Consider the following 27,557-nt stretch of genomic DNA (forward strand, 5'->3'; position numbering starts at 1 on the left):
ACCCATCTGAAAATAGCACATTGCAAGCTTCAAATCAATATAAAACAAATTCATTTCCTACACCATTCAAACTCTGCTGCGGAAAAAATAATGTATTTCACCATATGTGTATGTATCAAAACTCCATATCAGAACACTGGGGCTGAACGGAATTGGGAGCTGAAATGGAACCTAGTAATGATCAGTGCAACAATCCATTGAAAGTGATTTACCAAAAATGAAAAAAGTGTGAGAAATGCAGCATTCTTGTACAGCTCATTGGTCTTTCGGCCTTGATTTTGAAACCAGACTGTCTTTTCTTTGGCTCCCAAATGCTATGTACAAAACAGGAAAGGAGATGGGGCACCAAAGGTTTACTTATGATTCTTATGGCCCCATCCCTTTATTTGCATATAATGAGCACACACATATATATAGAAGGAATTATGTTTTCCAAGGTGCTGTGAAATGGCTGTGGGTCATCCTGGGAAATATATTCTCACTTCAGCCTGTGGGAGTGAGCAGCGTGCTCACTCAAGTACAGTACAGCAATCAGGTGCTCTGTTTCTGTGCCACCATTGGTTGATACAGAGATCACGAGGCAGCGTTGGTTGCTACAATGGTAATTTGGGGACATTAATTGGGCAGTACTGACAAACGGCTGCTGGGCGGTGTAGGAGCAAAGGATGGTACTAGGGGACTAAGCAATTGGGAAGGGGATGTCAGGGGAATGTCGGGCCAGAGGACAGCAGACCTTTCTCATGGTGTTTACAGCTTGTGCCCACATAAAGAATGAAAAAGGAACAGATAGGAAGCAGAACACGACCATAGCCATATTTCACACCTGAAATGTTAACTGCATCCTTATGCAGATAACACGGATGTGGTGATCACCATCTATTTGTTCGTAGGTTTAAAACACTGCTACTGTAATGAATTTATAGTCCTGTTCAAATTATAATCTCATTATGGTGAAATTGACTATGAATTAGGCATAGCAACTGTCAGCGTCATGTGCTTTCCCTACTTCTGTTCTTTGTAGATGAGAAGAGCTGCTGCTTTCACTTTGGAAGAAATCACAGTTCTCTCCAACATACAAACTTGCAACTGTCGTTTGATAGCCTGGTTTGCCAATTCCTTTGCTTAAACCGAGTTTCCCCAGGTTGCACATAAGGGGAGTCTTTGATCTGTTATAAAAAGAACCTCCTTTTGCACATGAAGGAGAGGCCAGCGATTGATGATGTTAAGCGCCGCTTGCGAGGCGAGGGGAAGCAGAAGCACTGCAAAGGGGCTTCCAGATGGGATCGGGCGCTGCACACGCCCGCTCCTGATCCCCCTCTCCTCCTCCTCCCTATTCCAGCGGGCGCATAAGGCCACAAAGAAGCAAAAGGGCTCGAATCCTGCGTGCGCCCTGGGCAGCTCCGCCACAGAAGGGCTTCTGAGCCCCTCAGTCAGCTGAGGGCAGCGGCGGCTCCTTCACATACGCACCGGGCCCCGCACCCGTCTCGTTGGCGGCAGCGAGGGCGCTCAGCCAGCTGCCCCCGCCTCGGGTCACACGAGGCGAACTTTCGCGCGGACATTCGGAAGGCCGTTGGTCGAGGAGCCCTCGCGCATTCCAGCAGCCAGAAGAAGGCAGAACTGAGGAAAGGGCTCCCGCGTCTTCCCTTTGGGCTGCCGGGAAACATGCCTCCTCCCGCGCTGCATGCTGGGAGTTGTAGTTTGGCCGCCTCACCTCACCGGCGCTGAAGATGTGGGCAAGCTGGAAGGGCTCCTTCGCGAAAGCCGTTGGCCGAGGGGGAAAGAGGGGGCTTGCGGGCGGCGCAACAGCCGCTCCTCAGGGAAGGTCACTTTCGCGCGTCCCCCGCGGCCCGTAGGGGCGGGCGGCGGCGGCGGCAGCAGCCCGGAGACAAACGAGAGAGGCGGAGCTGCGCTGGGCCCCACCCGGGTGCCGGTGGCGGCTCTCGGCTCGCGTCTGCTGAGCGCGGGGCGAGGAGGCTTCGTGGGGACGCGGCCCCGGCTCCCCTCTTTCCCTCAGCGGAGGCGGCTCCATGCTGCCGGCGGCTCCGTCGCGCCCCTCAGCCAGAGGCCGGACGAGGAGGCGGCGGCCGCCCGGGGGGCCTCCCGAGAGTGCCCCGAGGCCGCCGCCCGAGGCCTGAGAGGGACCCCCGCCTGGAGCTGCGTGAGGGGAGAATGGCGAACCAGCTGGTGGTCCTCAACGTCTACGACATGGTGAGTGGGCGACGGAGCCGGCCGTCGGGGGCCTGCCTGCGTTTATCCCCGCCAGGTTCAACTCTCACATTTCCCGGGCGCTCTCTTTCTCTTTCTCTTTCTCTTTCTCTCTCTCTCTCTCTCTCTCTCTCTCTCATCTTTCGCCCTGGGCTGCTGCTGCTGCTCTGCCTCCATAGCTCCTTCCTTTCCCAAACGCCACAGGAGTATCCTTCTGCGGCTCCTCGGCGCTCACATGTTTCTCTCCCCCCCCCCCCCTCCATACAGCAGGATGCTGGTTTAAATGCTCCTTTCATTATCCCCTTCTTGCCCTGGAAAGGTACAATAACAATTTGGAAGCGAGGGAATTATTAAGGGCTCCAAAGTTACCGCAACAGGTGTGTGAATTTTCAGTTGCCTCTCCTTGTGTGTTGGATTCGTGCCCATCTCCATCTTTGGTACTTTGAGTTGATCTATGTGATGCCATGCATACAAAGAAAGAATGATAGTGTTTTAATAAGGATCTATCGGAGTTGGCCAGAACACAATCCTAAAGTTTCCTACACTCTGAATTGCCTTGAGGGCTAGAACCTTACACCACCATTTTTGCATGTACAAAGAACCTAAGCTGGTTGGGGGGGGTGACTACTTAAAAGATCAAATGATAATTTATGGACACAAGTAGAAACATAATATCTTTTTAAACAGGTTAGCACTCGTGTAGTCAGGTGGCCTTAAAGTCTAAATTATAGTACTGTACTGTACTGGTTTATCATGTGGGGAAAACATTGGATATATTTAACTCCCTATTGCTTTTGGCTAAAGTGTTGCAATCTTTTACTTTGCCAGCTCATAAATGACACACACCATTCCTATCTAGTTACCTGACTTCTTCAGCATTGCACAACAGCTTCTTAAGAATTGCAGAAAGCCAGTGTGAATTAAGTGAATTGACTGTCAGAACAGAAGTTTGGAGACCTAGGTTCAAATGCTTACCCAGCCATGAAGGCTGGGTTCACTATCTCTCTGCCTAAACTACCTCACGTGAGTGTTGTGGATATAAAAGAGGGATTGCAGAGAAATATGTATACCCCCTTGAGCTTCTTGAAAGAATGATGGGATATAAGTATATTTTTAAAAATAACTTGAAAAAATACAGATAGGACAACTTTGATGTTGTTGTCACAGTTTTTTGAATGAGTGAATGTTTTTATTAGCTGCAAATTTCTACAGCTCAAAGAGTAAATTTTCCCTATTGTTTAAGTTCAAATAAATTAGTTTAGCCAGAATGGCATTGGATAATAGGTGCACAGTCTATTGACATGCTATTCACCTGGTCCTAATGTTTTATACCTTGGCTAACAAGCAGCTGAAGCATGGGTTGCCCCATCAAGTAAAACAGTAGAAATACTTAACTAACTGACCAATCACATCAGTTCACCCCCCCCCCAAGTCCTGTTCCTCCCAAGCAAAGTCCTGTGCCCCCTAACAAAAATCCTGGCTACACTCATGAGCTGAAGTAAAATAGCTAGAAAACAGGGTAGTTAGTTGAAAGTAGAAGAAAATTGTGGCATCAGAAACTTAAAGGGCTGGAACATTTAAAGTGAGCTGGAACACTGAGAAAGTGCTAAAGTGCACAGAAGGGCACTGCAGCAGAAGCCAGGAGGAGACCAAATGAGACTCAGAAGCTGAACCGAGAGTGCAAGTTGATAAGTAGTGGCTTGGATAGGGAAACAATCCAGAAGACAAAGGGCTGGGAGCATTTGTCACTGCTGCTGCTGTTTGTTTGTTAGCTCTGATATGTAGTTACTTAAATTGTAAAGTTAGGGCTGGATTCAACTTGTGCTAGCAGAAGGCAGCACAACGAGTCCTGCTGGCACAATGGGGCTTGTACTGATGGAGCAATCTTAATAGCGTAACATTGAATTCCACCCTTAGTTTTAATGAAAACTGTTCAACTTGTATTACTAAATCCTTAAGCATAGTTGCTGTAGGGGAAAAATCAGTTTGAGGTCTTGCATCTCACCACATTCTTAAGTGCCATGTCACTCCTACCAATATTAGAAAAATGTTGAGCTAGTTAAAATTCATAAGGTTAAAGGGCTATTTAGTGGAGGCAACCAGAGAAAGATAAAATGGCCACTTCGTAGTAGTGGCAAAGATAAGAAGCAGTGGGGTGGTTTGTCTGGTTTGCTTTTTGCTTTTCCTTCTCCCAGTGCAGACTATAACCCAGGCCATTCATGGAGATTAAGACTGCTAGTCATTTATGGCTTTTTTACCTCCAGGGTTGGAGGGAGTGCAACTCTAAATATCAGTTGCTGGGGATCACAAGCAAGGAGTGTCCTTGTGCTCATGTCCTTGTTTGTGAGCTTCCCAAGGACAAAACAAAATGCAGGATCAGATGGGCCTTGGGGTCTGATTTACGTCATGAAAGTTTGCTATCTCTCCAGCTATCCCAGGCATCACCAACGTTTTTGGGCCTAAGGGAACATATGCAAATCTAAGAAACTGTTATGGACACAACACACACACACACACATGCGCACAAATTCACAGAATAAAAATAGCTAGAACACCTAAACACCCCTGCCAAAACAAATAAAACAGACATGAAAAGAACATTATTTGCACTCATACAAGCAGCCCCTGCAACCAGAAAGCCCCAAACCTTTATTTTTAAAAAACAAAAAATTGGGATAGGGAGTCTTGGCAGCAGCTGGAGAGGTATCTCAGGGTGCCATGGTGCCCATGGGCATCACATTGGTGACTACAGAACTAACTTATCCTCTTTTGAGGATGAAAGGAAGGAACCCCTGCATTCCTCTTAGAAGTGAAATGTTGTAATTAATAAACAAATACAATTCTCTCCCCTTTGCTTAATCTCATTTGTAGGTGCCAACTCCTAGAGGCTGAGAAGACTTTGCCCCCCCCTAAAATACTTGAGGGGGCTGGGGCCGCTCAAGTTGATGGGCATTGCCATTCAAATGGTGTGCATGTACTGCAACATATGATTGATTGTGCAGGGCATGGCTTAACTGCCCACCCCCCAAATATTTTATTCAAGTTGGCACCCCTGATCCCATTGCTTTTTATTCCCCCCCCCTTACACTATTTTAGGAGTTTTGTGTATTGCTACCAGAATATTTCCTCTTTATCTTCTTAAACTGCTGCCGAGTTCTGCTTCTCTCTCCTGTTCCATCCCTCTACCTGGTACTGTGTTGTCTTCTGCATGACACACATGGATACACACTTGTTGCACCAGACTTGGAATGCAAGAGGGTGGATAAAAAAAACCCCATCTTCCTGTGGGAGCCTTGGAAATCTATTATTTTTACATTCTTCAGAGTAATTGTGACCCAAATGTAGTAGTGGTGTATATATTGGATTCTTGTGCATTCTTCCAGAAGCTGTCTACTTCCCTGAGCATGCTATCAGAGTGAACAAATTCACTGCTATGGTTGCTTCCATGTTACAGAATGCACATTATTTTTTTGTTTGCATGTTCAAAAACAATGGGAATTATTTTTCAGAAGCAAGAAAACCTTGCTGCTCTTGTAATCTTTTTCCTGTTGTATTTTGCTTAATTCCATCCATTTTTCTTCCTCCTTTCCTGGAGGGCTGTTTGTATGATTATAAAGTGATTTAATTGCCTTCTATAATGCAACATTTGCCTAGTTCACAAGAAATTAGATGCAATGGACATCTAAGTTCTCTTCGTGTCCCAATCTTTACAAAATGGCTATTCTGACTAATTAGTAATCTTGACAATAATCTACAATTAGGTAATAGTGCAGCCTTGTGGCTTAGCCCCAGAAAGGAACTAGCCTAGCTAGATGGTGGACCGAGATGTGTTTTGTGAAACTCATTGTGTGAGGTATAACTTTCAGTGCATGGCATTTGGGAGACAAAAGCAAGAAGTGCTCTGATCCCTTGTTGTTGGCAAATTACTATCCACTATTTTTTGTTAACCTGTAAGTAGTTAAATGTATATGCGAACTGAGAATCCTAAAGCTATTACATAAAGACTTCATGCAGAGAATGCTCTGTAAAAGTCCCAATATGTGAAAGTCCCCAGAGTGTAAACTAACACCTAATGTATTCCCTAACTTTGAACAGTGTATCCTGTATCAGCAGAACCTCCCAAGTAAATTACCTTTGGGTACAGCTGTGACATATTGACTGATTATGGGGAGACTTACAAAGCTAGAGTGAGGGTGTATTGCTTTGTAGCAAACAAAAAAAGGCACACGTCTACTAACTTGTTTATTTTTCAGTTTGTAGTATGACTGGTTTGGGAAGGTTTTCAAAGATCACCTAATGCAATCTCGTGTGTCTAATATGCTCAAAACATATCCAGGTTTTTTTTTCCTATCCCTTGTTCAACCTTTCAAATTTATTTTCTATCCAACTCAAGCTGGATTTAAACTAATACCACTGATAAAAATCACACATTTTTCAGAAATGTGGAGTAGCTAACCAAGAAGGCACATCCAAAAAACTATTTAAAAGGATATACCCAAGTTATTTAAGCAGGCACTCTGTGCCATTTCCAAGACAAGCAGTGAAGCTTCCTGATCTAGCGGTTGGGGGGGCAGTTGCAGTGCAAACAGAACCCACCAACAATGCAATCAAGAAAATTTCATCTGATTGCCTATTTAGACTTTTTTCAAACATAAATTGTGGTTTAGCATTATAGGCAGTTTCATGTGAGTGTCAGGTTTGTACACTCGCTTCTGGCATTGTTGTGAGAAGTTTAGAAGCATCCAGTCCCATTTTCTGTGGAAAAGAAATTCCTCGTTGGGTGAATCGCCTTGCCTATTTCAGTTCCTGTATCCCCTTTCTCCACCCATTATATGACTTCTCTTAATGTGCTGTTAATTACAAGTCTTCCAAAAGAAGCAGTTGGGCCAGACATCTGCCATGATCCCACCTGGGTGACCATTTTTTCTGTAAGCACTTTATTACCACAAATAGTTCCCTTTTACAAATTAAGTCCATGGCAGAGAACGTAATTTTCCTTATTTGTAGGATAGTCTGAGGGAACTACTAGACCTAACAGGACTAATGCAAAGGTGGTGGCATTTGCAGAAGGTCTGGACTCTGGGCAAGAGCTGTGGGGTACATTTCTATTCACAATTCCCTGCTGCCCCTGCATTTCCCATGCAGCTGAGTTTCTTCTAGTCTCAATTGTACTTTATATTTGCTGCATGATACTCAGTTTTGCAATCTTCATACATTTAAAGACATCTTTTCAGGGACTGTTTTGGTGCATACCATCAACATGGCTAAGCTTTCGATTCAGGTACAGAAGGTAATCATTTGTAATCACCGTGCCAGGGCAGGGGGGAACTAATCCCCTCTCAGTGAAGTTCTTATAATTCTTCTAGTAGATCGGCTGTAGATTCAGTGGAACACAAATTCCATGGGTTTTTCAGAACGGATTACAGTTGTACTTATTATTGTTTTATTGTTCAGTATGTGCAGTTTTGTAACTTTGCAAACAAACACATGCATTATGTTAGTGTTATTTATCAGTCACAGGTATTTTTAAGGAGAGGCTTCTTAACACAGTTTTAACACCTTGCGCACCATACAGTACTGCCGAGACAGGATCCCCTCCCTGTTTTTGTGTCCAGCCGCCTGTGTTTTGTGTAGCAATGTTAATAAAGAGACAAACACTTGTAGACGTAAAGGTTTAATCAAACAGCTAAGCATTGCCACTGAGCTGAACCAGGAATGAACTTAATATTTAATGGTCCAGCTCTGCTATTAACTGATATTTCCAGTGGTACATGAAGCCATCACCTTGTTGAACCTAAGTAGGTCCAGGTCTTATCAGTGGATGGGAGGCTGTTTGGAAATCACATATTCAGCAACTTGGGTTCTGTGAAGAAAAATGGGATATAAATATTAAAAAAAAAATAGTTTTCTGTCAAATGCAATCCAGTCCTGCCCTTTTGTACCCTGAAGGTTCTTTCAGTTCAGAGCTGTGGTCCTGTTGAGGCTCCCACTCACTAAAGGGGCAGGGGAGGTATTTTTTGCCAATTCAACCTCACCACTGTAGCCTCATGCAGCATCTTTAATTCTGCTCCAGCTCTCCAGAGCACATTTTAAGAGAATACAAGAGGCTGCAAGAGGAATCTGCAAAAATTCTCTCCCCTCTTTCCATGTACAGGGCTGACCTCGTGATTAGAAAACCATAATCACAGTCAGTTAAGTTTCCCATTTTCCTTTTTAGTACTGGATGAATGAATACACTTCCTCTCTCGGAATTGGAGTATTCCATTCAGGAATAGAGATATATGGCAGAGGTATGTATCACGCTTTAATCTTACATTGGTGCAAAGAAGCAGCTAATGTACATAGGACATGTACTGGGTGGGTGGGTGGGTGGCTGGGAGGGAGGGAGGAAAAGAGCAGTGTCTCCCTCCCTACATTTCACCATCTTATTTCTGCAACAAATAATCTGACTGTTCATTCATGGTATAGATCAGTATTGGGGAACCTGTGGCTCTGCAGATGTTGTTGAACTCAAACTTCCATCAGCCTCAGGCAGCATGGCCAATGATCAAATCCGGCAGCATCTGGAGGATTCCTCTCCCATGGTTTCTGCATATATTGGCCTCAGTGTAATTGTTATGGGAATTTAAATCAGTGTTCTCCAAATGTAATGTAAAGTTTTATATAAATATATAAAGCACTGACATTTGTACATATAAACTACTTTGTAGCAGTACAGTGGTACCTCGGATTAAGTACTTAATTCGTTCCGGAGGTCCGTTCTTAACCTGAAACTGTTCTTAACCTGAAGCACCACTTTAGCTAATAGGGCCTCCTGCTGCCGCTGCACCGCCGGAGCACGATTTCTGTTCTCATCCTGAAGCAAAGTTCTTAACCTGAAGCACTATTTCTGGGTGAGGGGAGTCTGTAACCTGAAGCGTATGTAACCTGAAGCGTATGTAACCTGAGGCACCACTGTACTTCAGTTTTAACCTACAGGTGATCAAAGCATGTCTATAAAATCACCAGAAGTGAAAGTCCTACTTACAATGAGTTGTGCATAAAATCCTGATTTTGTATTTCAGAATTTGCTTATGGTGGACATCCATACCCTTTTTCTGGAATATTTGAAATTTCTCCAGGAAATGCATCTGACTTGGGAGAAACATTTAAATTCAAGTAAGAAGTTTTTTCATTTATTGCTGTAACCCAAAATATGTTTGGGTGATTTAGATTCAGACATCTGTTGACTACAACCTGCTAATTTTGGGCCAGTCACCATCTCTCAGCCTAACCTACCTCACAGGGTTGTAGAATGAGGAGCATGTACACCACCTTGAGCTCCATGGAGGAAAATATTTTATATATATATATATATATATATATATATATATATATAGTAATAAAAATTGATATACAGTATAAAGCGCTAAATAATTTTAACAGGCCTGTGACTGCATAATAAATGATTGATGATACATTTGTATGTACACAAATCTGGATTTACAGAGAGATCTCATGGATAAGAGCAATGAAGTGGTAGTGTAAAAGTAGTGAGGCCTCGTGGCATGAAGTTCAAAAACAACCAGAGGACAAAAGCAGTGAAGTTCTATTTTTAACACAATAATTTTTGGAGGTGTGTGCATGCTGTCAAGAGCAAACGGGGAATAAAAACATATCCAGTCTGATTTGCAACAACTTTCTCTCTCTGCAACCGCCTCCACCCTCTTTTATTTTAGAGAAGCTGTTGTTCTTGGAAGTACTGACTTCATGGAGGAGGATATAGAAAAAATTATAGAAGAACTTGGAAAAGACTTTAAAGGAAATGCCTATCACTTAATGCACAAAAACTGCAATCACTTTTCTTCAGCTTTTTCAGAGGCAAGTATTATTTGTTTAGCATGGGCAAATGCTTGCCATTACTTTTATAAACACTTTAGTACTTGTAGGCTACATAGGTTACATATGTAATATTAATGTGTTTTCAATCGAGGACTTGCTGGAAATAAAATGGTAGCAGCAACACTTTTCACTGCCACTTCCAGAGAGGAAGCTCTGTGGGTTTTTAACCCTGCTAGCCAAGTTATGAAGAAGAGTGACCTTGTAAGAGTAATAAGCCATTCTTTCTCAAAAGCAATTGGAGACCTTAACTTTTCCCCAGTTGTTTCCATTCATATAATTGGAATGTACAAAACTGCATTTTATAAAGCTATACTTTACATATAAATGACTCATACAGAAAACTGATAATTGTAATTTTCATTTGATAATTTGAACTTTTGAAACAGCATTAATGAGTCACTAAATGATTTGTCATACACTTACTCTTTATCTTACTTACCTGGGAGTTAGCCCCATTGAACTGAAATAGAACTTCTGAAATGGCATGGCTAGGATTGCACTGTTGGGGTAAAAAAGGTCATTCAAAAATATGTTCAGTTTTTGATGCCCAGCTTACTGTTATTTTCAGAATGGACTGAGTTAGATATAGTATTTGTTTTGCCTGTCTCACAGGTAACATCAGGAAGGGTTCATATTCACTGTACTATAATTGACAGGCATTTCAATTCAGTGATCTGTATTTCAAGTATAGAAACTGACACGTACTAAAAAAAGCACTGGATAACTTGTGGCATTTCATATAGATTCTCTGTGGAAAAGAAATTCCTCGTTGGGTGAATCGCCTTGCCTATTTCAGTTCCTGTATCCCCTTTCTCCAAAGTTGCCTACCAAAAGAATGGCTTACACCTGCAGCTCTTCAGTCAAGTGTAAGCCAAGAGCTTCAGGAAGAACTGGAAGAAGCAGAAGATGCAGCAGCCTCAGCTTCCTTGCCAAAGTCAGCGTCAGGGGCAAGAACTGGACATCATGCTAAAATATAGGTTTAGTCCAAAGTTCCATTACACTGAAGCCTTTGGAAGCCTTGTCAGTAACTGACTTCATTACAGAACTTCAGAGAGTGGCCATTTTAATGTCTTTGGTATGCAATTGATTCTCCAGCTCAAGATGATGGTGTTCCACTCAGGATTTTGTATGTAGTGGGGAAAATGTTTATGGGGGAAATGGGAAGGACTTATGGTGGAGCTGCTATCTTGATTTTCATCTAATCAGCAAGCCTGGACTAACTGAGCAGAAGTTAAACTGTTTACAGTATTGTGTGCTGCTGTTTACAAGTCCCACAGGGACACCTGCCATTGAAAGATAAATTTTAATCAGCTCAATTAGGCCTGCATGACTTCATCAGCCTCAGTGGATGAATGAGCAGCTTTGTTTGTTGCTACCTTGGAATTGGGCAGGACAAAATATTTCACTTCCAACTGTTGCTGATAATGAAGCAGGGAAGGATGAATACTATGTGTAAACAGGGTACATAATTGTCAATACAAAGAAATCTGTCCTAGTAACCAAGGAGGTTACCTTAGTATGTATCTGAGAATATCTGTTCCTAAAACTGTGACTTCTCTGTCAGTTTTTATCCACTCATGCTGAGTGAATTAATATTTTACTACAAAGCTGAGTGTGTTCTCTCTGGTGTCAGATTTCAACCTCCTTTTTGCCTCATGTTTTTGTCTGACTTAGAGATGCAAAACGTCATTCTGAACATCAACAGTTTCCCCCCATTAAGATCAAATAACAGTGCTGTTTCACATTACCTAGAACTATAGGAGGAATACAGATGAATCATGCAATTAGACATTAACATTAGATAACATAACATGGTAACATTTGGTTCATGACTGAACTCACTTTAGCAGTGTGAGTTTTGCAGCTAACTTAACCAAATGTAAGTTGCTGCTTAAGAGAAGGGTCTCTTAATAGAAACATGAAGAGAAATGGAAAGTGTTTTGTTTAGTTTTCCATCAGCAACATTCAACAATTAGAGGGAATGCAAAGGTTTTATTCAGCTTCTGTGTTCACAACAGAACCAATGACAGATATAGGTGAGTTACCCAGATGTTTCTTTTAGTGACACAGTTTTCTTAACTGTTAGTCTAATAGCAACTATCAAAGACAAATTGCATTCATCAAGATAACAGAGGAATTCATTCTATTTGGTATCTTTCCCCAATGTTAGCATGTCTTCTTCAGGAAGAAGAATACAGTAGAATTAATAGCAAATTGGAATAGGTTTTAGATTTTTACTATACATGCTGCCTTAAGGATCTTGCATTTAACTGGGAAGAGGCCAACTGGAAATTATGTATAAACAAAGGTCTGGTGAAGAATATGTAAATAACTCTTACATGTGGTATTACATTGCTGGGTTTGTTGAATAAACTCTTCAGAGTAGATGACACAGTCAGCTAAATTGGGAGGTATTTTGTTGCTGCACATATTGGACAACCTGAAGAAAAGAGGGCTGGTTAATTTGTTCATAAATTTACATTATGTTCTGGCATATTATTTTACAAATACAATCCCACTGAAGGTATAAAAATGGTATTGTTTCCAATTAAAAAGGCATTAGATATTTTTCTAACCACTTCAAGTTTTTACATACACTCATTTGAGGGAGACTTTGTTGTAAACAATACTCAGGTATGCAACATTATCCTGTTAAAAGTCAAACAATAATAATTCTCAAAAATGTGAAATAATGAGCATGTTCCATATTTTAACCAACCTTTTTTAGTAAGAAACTAAATTATCTTTAACAGTACTGTTATGATTGCATTTTAACCATTCTTGTTTTGTCAGTAGCCAGCACAATCTGCTTAAGCTGCTAGATTTTTTGGATGCCACATGTTTAACCCTACACTCTTTGTTCTTCATACTTTTTGATTAGGATTCTGAGAATTATATCCTTATGATTGACAATCTACTCACGATTGCCAAATTATATAAAGCATTTCTTAGTAGAATGACAATGGGATAGACGAGAGGATTTCTTTGAACTGCAGGTGAAGTGGAAATGGAATTTTCCATCTTGGATCTGAAGCTGTTAATGAAGCTCAAATGTTAACAAGATGAGCTCTGATCCAGAGCCGTGTGTGTTGAAATGCACACAGCATTCCTCCATTTGAAAACCTCCCAACTTATTTCAGTGGAAGGGGCAATTTGGTGAACATATGTATTGACACTTAAGGAATTATCACCTATGTTGAGGCCCTTGTGAGGAGTTATGAAGTAGTTGTGCCTACATAGGATTGCTGGATTTTGGTGATTCTGTAGCTTGTCATAGTTGTTTGGACAAACATTAGGAACTAGATTAATCTCCATCAAATTTTTATCAAAAAAAATTGGCCTTGTTCTGCTCATATTCACAGCACTGTATATGATACACACATACTTTCATACACATCGATAGCATGCAAGCAATGCAAAGATATACATGACACAGTAAGTACAGTCATTTTTTAATAAATAATTTGGTGGTTCATTTTGAATACGAGTTCCCTGTTAAGCCATTTAGTAATGATCATAGCCCCATGAACAAACTTACCATTTGAACCTTGAATTTGGTACATCTTATGAAGTGGTGGTAGTCTTATATCTTACCACATGTGCTATGCTCGGTCTCCACTTGATTCTTTAAAACAAACAACCCTGCCAAAGGCTGTTCTTAAAGCAATAGTTCAAGTTACCTTTCACCAGCATTACTACCCAGCAGGGAGTACACTGTCTGCCAGTGGCCAAAGTGTGCATTTAAAAACTATAACACTATTCTCAGCTAAGAGAATACTGGATATCTGTGGGGGTTTTCCAACAAAAACAAACGGGTAGTAGAAATACATTCAGGGTTCTCTGATCTGTCAAATTCCTAATACTTGATTATTTTTCTTTAAGAGAGATTACGGTTGTTTGGTGTTCTGTCTTACTAAAGCCATTTTTATTAAAATGTCACCCTTTATTCAGGAAGCCAAAAATAAAATGCTACATTTTTGTCAGTTTGCATCAGTAAACTGTATAATGGTTTGATTATAACAATGCAGTAGGTTTCCAACATGCAATAGAATTGTAATTACAATTGATAAGAAAAATTTCACTTTTAGACAGTTAGATACTGAATTTTCACTGACACTTTTTGTAACTTAAGATAAGTTTACTGTAATGCATAGTATTTGTATGAAATAGTCAGAGAATTTGACTTTTGTTACTTTGACATGTCAAACTATTATAAACTTGAATCCATCCATTTATTAAAGAGAAGTTTTTTATAGAACAAATTGCATGTGTTCTGTTCTTGTCAATTTAAATATTAGATTTCAATTCCACTTCTTTATATACTATTGCATTATTAAATCTATTTTTATATTTTGGGATAAAAGTATTAACATGCAAGAGTGAACAAAGGCTTTCCACATGACAATATTGTTTTTAACAGGTTTTTATTAAACAGAAGCAATACATAACTATATAAACTATATAAGGTCTTTCAAAACAATCCATATGCAGTGCCATACCATGATGAAGGGGTGATCACTGGAGAGTTTCAAATTAAACTATTTCAAAAGAGAGAACAGAGCAATGGGAACTGATGGTGGGGTACAAGGATGGCTAATGTACAAAAAAAGAGAAACATAACATTTATCAGAAGATTCATAATATTTATTCTTATCTAGATATCAAAGAAAAAAAGGAAAGAACAAGAATTTCTTGGACAAACAACTTGCTTTAAGATGTTTTTGTGGGAAAATACTAGAAAAGCCAAAAATTTATTGCATCCTGGTACAGTACTGACATTCATCAAAAGCACCTGGCCTCTTCAGCATTCTACAGTGGTACCTCAGGTTACATACTTAATTCGTTCCGGAGGTCCATTCTTAACCTGAAACTGTTCTTAACCTGAAGCACCACTTTAGCTAATGGGGCCTTCCACTGCTGCCGCACTGCCACCGCCCGATTTCTGTTCTCATCCTGAAGCAAAGTTCTTAACCCAAGGTACTATTTTTGGGTTAGCGGAGTCTGTAACCTGAAGCGTATGTGACCTGAAGTGTACGTAACCCAAGGTACCACTGTACTTTGAGATGGAGGGAGAGACACAACATTTTCATGATGGTATTGGGCAACTATCAACTCCCAACTGAAACACAACAGACCCATATGCAACATACCAAAAGGAATCTAGGCTAACATACAGCTCCAAGATATAGTGGCAGGTCTCTGGTAAAAAGGATGGACCTTTCCCGCTCCTTTCCTGAAAGGTTAAAAGCAAAAAGCAAGTCAGAAGGAACCAAGAGGAAAATGACAACAAGAGTAGAAATTTGGAGGACAGGATGCAGAATGCAAGAGAAACCCGGGGGGGGGGGGGGGAGAGTTATAAGTGACAGTTGGAGAGAGTGAAAGGAGCAAGATGATTAGAAAAGAGCAGCACGTGGTAAAATAGAGGGCATAAAAAGATCCTCCAGTTCATACACAGAAAAGGAGGATGGGAATAGAAATAGAAACAAATCAACCCTTGCCTTTAAACAGAGAGGCAGCTATATGATGCATCAGATGCCAGGAAGATGTGAGGGTAGGGGGGGAAGTGGCAGATGAAGCCAGATCATCTAAAATGGGTGAGGGTCCTTGCCTCCCAAGTGCACAAGGCTTTGCACATTCCAGTTGCCTTTTGTCATCCTATCTTCTGATCCCACCACAGAATGGAACTACCAACTTTTGAGCCAGATGGAACAGTTACTTGTCTCCTGCAGCAGAAGGTACTTGCACAGCACATTTTAGCATCTTTGAACTGGCCTTTCATTTACTGTGAAGTCACTAAAGCAATAGTGATGTCATCAACTTTCATAGAAACAGAATACTAATAATTCTTGGATAAAAAGTTGCATTTCACTGCCAGATATATACAGTATTGTCCTTATCCATGGAAATCTATTAGTTTAAAAGACAAAACAGTGTTATGAGGTTAGTAAAAAAAATTAATAGATGCCTAATGATTAAAGTTTTGACTTAATCTACAATTAATAAGATTTTCCTGTCCGTAGACTTTGAAAGGAAAACACCAACTTCAAGCAGAAAGACCTTCTGAAGAATAATGGAATTTATTAATATGAGTGTGCTAGAACTGTCAGAAAAACTACCTCAGCTAAGAGAAAATGTCAAGAAACTGAATGACAGATTCATGGCTTTGCTAAACATCAACCCAAAAATGCAAAAAGCAAAAGTGGGGACTAAAGGGTACACCAGCAGTGATAACTACAGTTACTTTAAGCTATTTTTTAGAAAAAACCAACAACTTAAGCAGTACAAGGAACTGAAAGACAGACTTGAAAATAAAAAAGGCAAGAAAGATTGGAGCAAAGGGAAATTTGCTGCTTTGCGGAGACTGTTTAAGAGGCTAAGCACCTGGGGAACTCAACATAAAGAAGAAATAGATGAAGATCAGGAACTGATTCCACTAGATTTATTTGATGTTTCCTGTGACACAACATAGGTTATATGAATTTTCCTTACTCTTCTCCCCCCCCCCCCCACTTCTATGCCTATAAAAATAAAAAACCCACCATCTCTGTTTAGATTGAAAAGAACAAACTGTCCAGCTTTTCAATGTTATTAATGTACAGGACCTATTTACTGGGGAAGTGATGATGATCTGGGCTGGCTTTAAAATAAGTTTGAGAGAAATGCTATGAAACACGTGATTAGTGCACAAAAGCTTGGGAGCTTATTTAGTTCAGCAAAGTAACAGGAAGCATGCCCTTTGAAAATACTATCAAGACTGATAACGTAACAGGCATTTGCATAGAAGTCAGCGTTGCCACCAACACAAAAGGCTGTTTGTGGAAAAAAGCTCTGCACCCAGCTTCTATGCTGCACACACTGCCTGAAGTGTGACCAGTGCTGCTAGTTTAAGTAGCACAATCACTTGGGGGGCTCCATTCACATATTTCTGCCTTCCTGAGAAGCTGTCAGCTTGGATGGCACTGATCACGTCAGAAGAGGGAGATAGTTCAGAGACTGCAGGAGCAGTCACTCAGCCTCCTGTTACATTTACAGTTTCATAGTTCGTCATTCGCCAGCTTCCATTATAGTTAATACATTCCTACCACATGTAAACCTTCTATTTGGACTCAGTGTTGCCCTGAGGAAGGGCAGCTTTACGAGCATTAGTTGACACTGCCTGTCATTGGCTCTTTCCACCTCCTGTTGGCCTCTCTGACATCTACCCCACCTGTCCCAATGGGCACCAGCTACCACTCACAACGTGTATGCTTGCCACCCAGAATGGCTGGGGCAACCCAGTCAGATGAACGGGTTACAAATATAACAACAACAACAAATGCACACTTTTTCCCTTTTTAAACTTTAAGTTATTATGTGTCCAAATATTATACAACCATTGTTGCAAAGCATGATTACATAATTGTTTGGAACTTTGAAATTATTTTTAAAACAACAAACAGAGATTTGAAACATTGCAGGTGTCAAAGCATAACTAAGCAGTATTATGACTGCAAGCAGAAGAAGCAGCTTTCTCTCAGTTCAGTGCAGATAAAAAGACCATACTTCCACCCAAAGTAGATGAATGTGGGTCCACAGCAGGCTCACCTCTAAAATTATGTCATCAGGATGCACCCTGAGTAAAATGAAGAGACGATTTTTTTTAAAGCTACAGCATCTTCACAGACAACCACCAGATGGCATATGGAACTAACTTTTCATTCATTGCAGATACAGTATGTACTTGAAATCTGTATCTTGCAAACGTCAGAAATCTTTTCAGTCAAATAACTTAGGCAGTCCCCTGTAAATATGCGTTTTCCCCCTAAATCTCTGGGCAGTGCTGCACCAGCAAGTGAGGAAGTCACTGTAAACTTCTTCTCTCCTCATTCCATTGATTTTCTGTCAGCTGTCAGTCACGCTCATGTAAACAAATTTACCTTGCTTTTCCAAATTATTCAAAATAGGAAGTATGATACAATAAAATAACCTCTTTACATTTTCTTGTAAAAAGCCTAGTAGTCTGTTTAATATATCTTATATAACTGCTAAGAAAAAGTCATCAATGTATTTTTAAATGAAAGGGAAAATGTATTTATTTTTTGGTTACACTTCTGTGTCTAACCCAGTGCTTTTTTTCTGCGGGTATGCAGGGGGACGCATACCCCTAAGCATTTTGTGAATCTTTGCACTTTTGTCCATTTACTGTATTTATTTTTCCCAATTTGAACTATAAAATGGTGAATTTCTTGAGTAAAAATGAGAGTACCCCTAAACATTTTTAAAGAAAGAAAGCACTGGTCTAACCCATAGTATACCAATCCATAATCCAAGCATAAATAATTCTGTTTATATTAAAATTATTTAAAGCCCTATGTATTTTTCAGTTGAGCAATATATAACTGCATGATATAAAATAAAGGATTATCTACCTAGTCCTCAGTACAGCTCCAATACTGCTTTACCATCACCCTGTTTCCTTCTATTTCATACTGTGCCACAGAATAGCAACAGAATAACTACAGACAAAAGCAAATAAAATAAAATTTCAGTATCACTTTTCAGTGCTTGCAGTTCTTTTTCTCATAAACCACAAGTAACACATCAGTGAAAGTAATAATACAGAACTACAGTAATGAAATTATTACAGCCGCTGGCATGCAACCTACTAGCTATTTATGTGAGATAAAGAATAAGCACTATTTCAGTTATCATAACATAACTTGTATTTTGATTACTGAAATAAGCCTGAGGATTTGTTTCTTTTGATTACTGAAATGAGCCTTAGGATTTGTTTCCTGTGGCGAAAGGTGGGGGGGGGGAATGTAAACCTAGAAAAAACCCCCATCATAATTCTTAAGTATAACTATTTCCATACGCAAATACAAAGAATTAAAACTATTTTAACTATTGGGATAATTTTTGTGCATATTGGATTTTGACACTGTAGATTCCTTTTCATCAGTCACTAACCTATGCAGTTTTTAAATACGAAACGCAGCAAGAATCAATTATATCCCTTTGCAGCACTCCCAAGTGATCACAAAGTGTAGGGAAAGAGGCTTTGTGCTGGCCAACAGGCAACGGCTTCTTCCATCTGCCTTCAGCCCTAGGAGCCTTCCTAAATTGAAGGGTAGCTTCTCTCTAGCCAATAGATAATGCTACTCAACTTATATCCTCTTGGCTTTTTTTACCTCGTACTCCATAGAATTACAACATGGTAGAGTTGGAAGGGATCCTCAAGAGTCATCCAGTCCAATCTCCTGCAGTGAAGTAAATTTTGTTGCCTTGCTAGTAAAAAAACAACCACCACCTGCTGTGTTTCTCTGTAGTTGTGGTCTCACAAGGATTCTGTGTGTTTTTCACTTATGTCTGGAGGCAGATGTGGGTCACTGATGTGTTTTATAGAGGCCAGGACAGTGACAGATTTATATAAGCTAAACAAGCTATAGCTTAGGGCCCCATCTCTTGGAGGCCACCCCAAAAAATTAAAGGGGGAAAAAACTTTGATAAAATACATATTTTGTTATGTGCAAATGGCTTTAGATACCTGTTAGGTCCATAATACCTATTAGGTCCATCACCTTGCCAACAAAGGTCCGAATAGTTAAAGCTATGGTTTTCCCAGTAGTGATGTATGGAAGTGAGAGCTGGACCATAAAGAAGGCTGATCACCAAAGAATTATGGTGCTGGAGGAGACTCTTAGTGTCCCATTAACTGCAAGAAGATCAAACCTATCCATTCTGAAGGTAATCAGCCCTGAGTGCTCACTGGAAGGACAGATCCTGAAGCTGAGGCTCCAATACTTTGGCCACCTCATGAGAAGAGAAGACTCCCTGGAAAAGACCTTGAAGTTGGGAAAGATGGAGGGCACAAGGAGAAGGGGATGACAGAGGACAAGATGGTTGGACAGTGTTCTCGAAGCTACCAGCATGAGTTTGACCAAACTGCAGGAGGCAGCGGAAGACAGAAGTGCCTGGCGTGCTCTGGTCCATGGGGTCACGAAGTGTCGGACATGACTAAACGACAACAGGACCAGAAATTACCATATAGCAAATATTCAACAAAAAAACCCAGTGACAATTGCCTTCAGTAGCTTAGGGCCTCATCAAACCTAAATCCGGGCCTGGGCCTGGACGTACGTCATACTAAGTGTTACTGTGCTATAGGAGGAGATCAGGGGCTCTTGGCTCTGCCCTTGGTGGTGGTTCTGCTGCTGCTAAGCCAAGGTTTGCTTTAGGGAGTCATCCAAACTTGGGCTCTTCGGGGGTTGTCATTTACAACTGCGAGGGAGGGGAGGCTGAGAGAAATCCTTACGGGGCCTTTACAGGTGGGTCGTCCCAGTCCACCCCTCGAGTCCCCACACCACGCCCATGTTTCGCGCTTTCGTTTCGGAACTTTTCAAATTCACATGCCCGCCTTTCCGCAGACGAGAATAAAAGTCCATATAACATGAAGATTTCTTCCAGAAGAAGCAGCAGCCGTCGCGGCTTACTTGCGAGAACGTCCCTCAATTTTTTGGCCAGCCTTATTATGAAACACTTGCGGCAGCCTTGCCGCCAGAGGAACGTGGCTGGCCCGCCAGCCGCCCTCGTTAGTCTTTAATTGCTGCTGGTTTATCCTGAGGCGCTCCTCGCCCCGCCCGCCATTAGGCGCCATCAAACACCCTGACGCGACGACGTTCGTGGCGGGAGCCGGACGCGGGAGCGCGCGCGCGCGCGCGCAAGGCTGCTGGTTGGAGAGGGTGGGGGAGGGTGAGAGCGGAGGGAAGCGGCGCGCTCCCGCGCAGGCGCGCGCGCTGCTCCGTGACCCATCTCACTGAACAAAGGATTCCTTACTCGAAATCTCCTCTCCAGACCTAAAATGGCGCCGGCCCTCTCTCTCTCTCCGAGCACCATAGAGATAGAGGAGGGGCCATACAGGGGAAAGGAGTGGGAGGGAGGAAAAACCCCGAGCGGACGGCAGAGACGGATGGGTAGAGCGGCCGCCTTCGTCTGCGCGAGAGGCCTCTCTGCGCAACTCAGGCTTTAGGGCTCTGTGGTTTAGCTGCGGCGGTTGGTCGGCCGGGAGAAGCCTGGCAAGCGGGGTTGTTATGGCGGGCGAGGAAGAGGTCGGGGACGCGGAGAAGGTAAATGAGCTGGGAGCGGAGGCAAGGCGCCGTCGGCGAGCTCCGCGGTGGCTGCTTAGGGCCTCCCTAGTGTTCGTGTGGACGGAGGAAGGGGCTGCGGCTTCTGTGCCGTCAGAGCAGCGCGCAAACCGCCTCGACGTGACGAGGCTCGCAGGGCTCGTGGAGCCAAGTGTTGCCTCCCCAGCAGCGGACTCCCGGTAGCCGCGTAGCCTGTTTTCTGTTGGCCCTCCCCTTCCAGCAGGTACACTGCCTCTGAGCGTGGAAGCTCTGTTCAACCGTCGCGCCTTATCGCCCTGGTAGAGCGCTCCTTCCCTAGGAAACCGAGCCTCGCTTCAAACCACTTAATGCCCGATATATTTCTGAGTCCACATAACGCGTCGCACGGCCATAAGTGGACCATAATACTCGTTTTGTTTACTCAGGTTCCTTTGTTACAATCGCTGGCATTTCTTTTCTTTTTTTAAAATACTAATCATTTAAAATGGTTTTTAATCCTGCCTTCGAGGAAACCAGAGGGGTATACTGAAGACATGACAACCGTAGCTCCAAAGAAATTTTGATCCTTTGTTTTATGCCCTGACCCTGAATGTTTGGGCAGACAAGTGAGGCTTTTGTAGCTGCAATCCAATGCACACTTAAGAAGCCTCATTGCACTCAGTGAGTTTACTTCTGTGTAGATGTGTATAGGATTGTGCTATAAATGTAACCTTTGCTTATTGGAAGAAAATGTTTTTCTTTAGAGCAGATGCATGCCAGCTTGCTGCAGCCAGAGTTGGAAGGTGGGGGAAAGAATTTTGCCTTCCATTGTTCCGGTACAGACCAATTTTGTGAGCATGTTGGGTGGAGGTGGGCAAAGCAGTCTATGGAAGCTTCATATCCATGACTCCCAAAACAACCCCAAAATGCCATGTTTAGACCTGCACTGCTTGTGAGACATCTGCACTTTCCATTTTCCACAGGCATACCAAGAGGCCTCAACAGCTTAATGCTGTTTCACCTGGAAACTTCTCTCCAGCTGTACAACAGCGCTCACAGTTTCCTATTGCTGCCGCCCCCACCGCAGCACACCTTCAACTGGTTGTAGGATTGCAGCATGAACTTCTTTTCCCCCCAAATACAGTGGTACCTCTACTTACGTTCACCTCCGGTTACGTATCCCTTACTAAATGCAAGTAAAATAAAAATGCCAAATTTAGAGCACGCTTGTATTTTTAAAAGAATGGTGATGCAAAGTGGAAATTTGTATAGGATTTTCTTCCAATGCATCATATGGTGCTGAGAATTCAATAGAATCAGCATGCTCATACTCCTGTCAAAACTCCAGGAAAGATAGGAACCACTGCAATGTGGAGCCTTCCAACCCAGAAGGATGGCTCAGTGTCAGGTGGATGGTAGCTGCAAAAGATCAAGGTGATTTGATGCATGCTTTGTCCATTGGTATGAGAATGACAATGAGAATAACAGAATAACTTTTCAACAACTTCACCCCACCCCTTTAAAAAGCTACTGGAGAATAATGATAGTAAGATAAATTAGTTTCAGTGGTTGTGTCCTTTTCTTGTCCTTTTGGCCCAGTGGGAAAATTACATGCTCTTTTCTTTTTGCTTTACATCACTATTAGTGATCTACTGTACTAAATGCAGCACTTCAGAGGGGTCTGTGCATAACCAATGCATTGTTTAATGTGATATATGTCATTTCTTTCAAGTCTTTTAAGCTACTGGGAATACTTGACGTCAGAAATGTCCCTTGTGCTCGAGAATCAGTGCTCTATGGCTCATTGGGTGGTCTAACTTTGGGTCTTGGACACTTTTTGGCAACTAGTAAGTAACGGTTAATCTGCAGATATTTCTTTTTATATGTAATATTTTCTTTGTTTCCATTCTCTCTTTGTTTCCATTCTCTCTTCTGGTAATACTTTGCTCCATGCAGCAATTAATACATCGCAACAACTGACATAAAGTGTTGCTTGCTTCCTCTCTAAAACCCTTCCCGGCAAAGGTGTACATACAGTACAATCAGTCTCCAAAACATTGCATACCAATTGTTCTTTAAACTTCATAGCAGTTGGGGTATTCATAAGCATACCTCAGCTGCTGAGGATAATTAAGAGGGTCCCTTTCTCTTTTTTAATAAGTTTTTATTATTTTCAATTAAAGGTAAAGGTAAACAATAATAACCTCATTATAACAATACCGATCTATAAGAGGGTTCCTTTCTTTTGCAGCCAGTAGTTCTAGAATCTAGTCTTTGTCTTGTTCAACAGGCTGCATTTCCTCCTTTATTCACCTTTTGTCAAATTTTATGAGGTTAGTACATATGTCAAATTACCCCAAATTTTCTGTAGTTCATTCTGTTTAATGTGTTGTCTCATTGGTTTGTGCAACCATGGTATCATAAAGATTATGCAAAGCCAACTGTATCTTCAGAAATAGTTGGCTAAATACTTCTAAAATACGTTTCCTACGTTGTTTTTCTGTTAGTTCCTTTTCTTCTTGTCCAATTGTTATGTTGTCTACATAACTTACAAACGAACAAACTTCTTTTCTGCCTAGGCAGAGTGAGACGATCCTGTGACTTTGGAGTGGGAGGTTTTATCCTGACAACATTAGGATGTTGGTATGTATGTTTCTGAAATTCTCAGACTTGTGTTGAAGATGTGAGCGGATAGGCTTTGGGTGGATTCTTCCTACAACCCTAGGAGCCAACTCCTAGGAACCTATGTCCCTTTGCGCACCCCCTAAAATATTTGAGGGAACCAGGTCCCCCAAAGTTGATGGGCATTGCCATTCAAATGGTGTGTGCCACGCCTTATGAATAATGATGCAGCATGAGGCTTACCTGAGCCCACCCAGTATTTTACTCAAGTTGGCACCCCTGCCTACAACTCAGCGCATGTAATCACACTAGTGTACCAGGCTATTCCTGGAAATATATGACTTATTTGCACCTTCTGCACCCTACTCCAGCTGTCCATTGCTTGGGAGGGGTGTTTAAATAATATGGTAGTACAGTATAACAATCCAAATTCACATCCAATAACATCCAATATCTTCACTGATGCAACTGAGAGATGGCAGACTCCAGTGTTGCATGAGTAGACTTGTTTCTGCAATGGAACATTGCCTTCATCTACTTTCTGCAGACTCTACATATCTCCCCCAAGTGCCTTCTCTCCCAAGCAGATTTTGTGGGCATTGTTATTTTATTAAATTTGTATAATGCCCTTCATCCACAGATCTCAGGGTGGTTCACAACATAAAACGTTTTTTAAAAACCCAAAATAATAATGAGCAAAAAGACCACTTTTAAAAGCACTTTTAAAAGGGTATAAGATGTTCATCAGCCAAAGGCCTGGTTGAAGAGGAATGTGTTCACCTGTTGCTAAAGGTGCATAATGAAGGTGCATATAGTGGATTGAGAGGACATGAGGAAGGTGAAGTCCTATTGTGCAGGCAGAAGTCTGTTCCCTTTGTACAAAGCTTTCTTTAACTTTTCCCTATGTGCACATCTATTCCACATTTTTGTTTGCAGAATACAGTTAAGAAAAAGTTGTGTAAAGCATTTCTATCTTCTTCAAAGTACAGGCTGGTTCAATACTATACCATTTGAATAAATACTGGGAGTTCTTATTCTCTAAAATAGGTTGGGTATCATTCATTATTTTGTTGCCTTTTCTTTATTGAGGGTCTATTGTAGATACAATAATGCAAAACTAAGGATCCAGCAACGAATGGTTCAAGAAGGGATGAGAAAGAAAATTTTGTATGAAAGCACCCAGTTTGATCCAGAGAAAAAGAAAAGTGAAGAAAGCCGTTCTTGAAACAGCACTTGGTTGTGAACATTTCTAAGCACAATACGAGACATGGCTCATTTGCCGAGCATTAGGAAACAGTTCAGTTGATTGCCCTGAAGCTCCGAATTGTATTTTTCATTTATTCTCACTTTCAAATCAAGGGTGAAGCATATGTAATCTGATTTACTTTCCTTGGGGAAGGGGCAGTAGATGACACTTTGTTTAACCCAGGATTCTAGAGCAGCACAAGGTAACCGTGATGCTTGTAACTTCTTCAGAATGTCTTAAACTAGTGTTGAGTTGGAAGCAATTTGAGTTTGCAAGGTTGCTCAATAATGTTAAACTAATCTAAAATTGCATACAAGCATCCTTTTCCTCAATAAAATATATCACTTGAATCAAGTTCTTTCATTAGAATACTGTTTGCGTTAAATTAAGCTAAAGGGAATCATTCTAGGAAAGTACTCATTACCCTTTCTACTCCAGAGAAAAAGTTATGCAAGCTTTCTGCACTGAAATCATGTAAAAAAAACCCACCCTTTTTTTTTTTTACAAAGCCTTTACCCAATTGTATATATGGTAATTATAATAGCAAGCAATTCTGTTCGGTCTGTTTGATAATAGTGGTGGCTACTGTTTTCCATACCTTTGACCGCTTACCAGTTTTGTATGCTGCTTGTACAATAATAAAAGCATCCTTAATTACATTTGGCACCTATATTTCTGTTTAGCATTGCAAGTGCTCTTTGCAATATTATGTAGAATTAATCAAAATAAATTTAAGAGCTAGGTAGGCGAGTAGAAATATACTTAAGAGCATTGTGCAATGTTTTTACTGTTAACCATTCTTTGTGCTGTAGAGGTCTACTCTTCAGGGGTGGGGTTTGTAAAAAGTAGTTTGCCTCTGTTGCTTTTGAGAATCCCTGCAGCAAAATTATTTGTACGGATTGTCATCTAGGCCTAGCTTCCAAAGATAGCCCATTATGCTTTAAGAGTTTGTAAACGTATCCTGTTTTAGCAGTTCAACAAGTGATCTAGGTAATTACTTGTATAGGTTGAGTTTCATATTCATTAAGTGAACTTTAAAAAAAGAATAAAGTTCAGTAGAAATGATTGTAAATAAATCAAAGCGATCATTTTATATCCCTTGCTACTGTAATGGTGATGTAGTAAGATGTTGTGGTACTTTGCTCCTGAATGAAAATGCAGAACCAGAAAGATATTTGTTCTGATGGGCTTTCCTAGCTGGATGAATGGGTATCTAGTGCTAACTTACTGCCTAAAGTGGGGTTTACAGAATCCTGTGCCATTGCTAATAAGGCTTGCACAAAACAATTATACAGGTAACAGCATGCATAACAATTGAAAGTGAACTTGATATGCTTACAAGTCTAACCAGAGGCGCTGCATAGACCTAATGCAGAAGAGCGATCTCAACATTAACATGGGATGTTTTAATGCAAGCAAAAAGCACACGCTCTTTTCCATGGCCCGTTTTCATTTTGTAGAGACTTCTAACCAAAGTTACAACCAAGTCATGACTCTAGGAGTGTGGCTTTGAAAGCATGGAGGCATTCATTCTGCACATGGTTTGCTTTTACACTATTTTTCCTAGAATTAGACGCACCTGTGCAAGTTACAATCTTTCCATATTGGTTAACAGTATTATCTGTATAGAGCAGTGCACTAGTTTCTTCTAGCCAGACACTAAAATCTTAGCATCTTAGGAATGGTGAAAGTAAAAATATTACATGGCAAGAGCCATTTAGACTAGCAGTCCCCAAGTACAGATGCAAGTCCAAGTCATTACACTGGCTTAGCTGTATTCTAATGAGGCAGAGGACATGTAATACCTTACCTTAGTGACACTTCTACAAAACTAACTTCTGAAACTTTCTGAAAGCCTTAAAGGTTACCACTGCACATTTTAAGATTCCCTGAAAGCACATTAGTGGTGCACTATATGGATGGAACCAACAAGGGTTCAGAAACATTAGTCTGGCAATAAGCTACCAATTCTGTGACTGTTCTAAAATGCATAATCTAGACTGGTGATTTTACTTCCAGATATATGAGATTCGGATTCCACTCTTACTCCCAAACAGATCTAGCTGAAAACCCCAATAAATCTTCCCACATAAACTCAAACCCTATATACAATCCTGGAGTAGGGGGAACATAGAAAGACACTCAAGGCACATGCTCCCCACCAGTTTACTCATCAAATTCAACTGGGATTCTAACCCCTTTCCTACCCAACATTTCTATTCAAGTGAACTGAAACTAGTCTAGTGAGTAAACACATTTCAAGGCTTGGTCTCTAAATGGGAGACCTAATCCATTCCTGTTGTGACTGAGCAAGCACCACCAACTCCACCCCTTAGCCCTCCTATCACAACCTGTTTCCATGTCAGGTAGTGTGTTCCCAAGAGGGGGGTGGCAGGCTGCAGAAAAGATGGGAGAAAGCGGGGAGAAACTAAAAAGAAATAAAAAGCTAGAAACACCAGACATCACAGCAGCTTGAAGACTATGATCTAGATAATCCTTCCTAGCAAATTACATTTAGCATC

At 41.3% G+C, this 27,557-nt stretch overlaps 2 protein-coding genes and 2 long non-coding RNA genes across 15 annotated transcripts; 3 read left to right on the forward strand and 1 right to left on the reverse strand.

Annotated features, from left to right (window-relative positions):
- The first annotated feature begins 124 nt into the window (after positions 1 to 124).
- On the forward strand, positions 125 to 14,348 carry DESI2 (desumoylating isopeptidase 2). The gene is made up of 5 exons (XM_081857733.1): positions 125 to 2,208; positions 8,423 to 8,495; positions 9,270 to 9,363; positions 9,924 to 10,065; positions 10,830 to 14,348. The coding sequence occupies exons 1-5, from the start codon at positions 2,170 to 2,172 to the stop codon at positions 11,061 to 11,063; spliced, it is 582 nt and encodes a 193-aa protein (XP_081713859.1). The 5' UTR covers positions 125 to 2,169; the 3' UTR covers positions 11,064 to 14,348.
- LOC309339583 lies at positions 7,626 to 21,009 on the reverse strand. 12 transcript variants are annotated; one of them, XR_014155457.1, is made up of 6 exons: positions 20,902 to 21,003; positions 15,237 to 15,319; positions 12,426 to 12,526; positions 10,526 to 10,585; positions 9,233 to 9,339; positions 7,626 to 8,068 (listed from the first exon to the last, which is right to left on the reverse strand). It is a non-coding gene; the product is annotated as an uncharacterized lncRNA (long non-coding RNA). The 12 variants fall into 12 exon arrangements; XR_014155464.1 differs by lacking the exons at positions 7,626 to 8,068; positions 9,233 to 9,339; positions 10,526 to 10,585; positions 20,902 to 21,003 and adding exons at positions 14,586 to 14,679; positions 17,635 to 17,698; positions 18,495 to 18,581; positions 20,151 to 20,895 and having other exon boundaries at positions 12,325 to 12,526; XR_014155455.1 differs by lacking the exon at positions 15,237 to 15,319 and having other exon boundaries at positions 20,902 to 21,009.
- Positions 15,881 to 16,624, forward strand: LOC309339586. Its single transcript, XR_014155467.1, has 2 exons — positions 15,881 to 16,026; positions 16,107 to 16,624. It is a non-coding gene; the product is annotated as an uncharacterized lncRNA (long non-coding RNA).
- On the forward strand, positions 21,008 to 25,694 carry COX20 (cytochrome c oxidase assembly factor COX20). The gene is made up of 4 exons (XM_081857734.1): positions 21,008 to 21,191; positions 22,900 to 23,014; positions 23,747 to 23,810; positions 24,879 to 25,694. The coding sequence occupies exons 1-4, from the start codon at positions 21,156 to 21,158 to the stop codon at positions 25,012 to 25,014; spliced, it is 351 nt and encodes a 116-aa protein (XP_081713860.1). The 5' UTR covers positions 21,008 to 21,155; the 3' UTR covers positions 25,015 to 25,694.
- The last annotated feature ends 1,863 nt before the right edge of the window (positions 25,695 to 27,557 follow it).

Source organism: Podarcis erhardii (assembly GCF_964252035.2).
Source record: "Podarcis erhardii genome assembly, chromosome: 3".
Taxonomy (NCBI): Eukaryota; Metazoa; Chordata; class Lepidosauria; order Squamata; family Lacertidae; genus Podarcis; species Podarcis erhardii.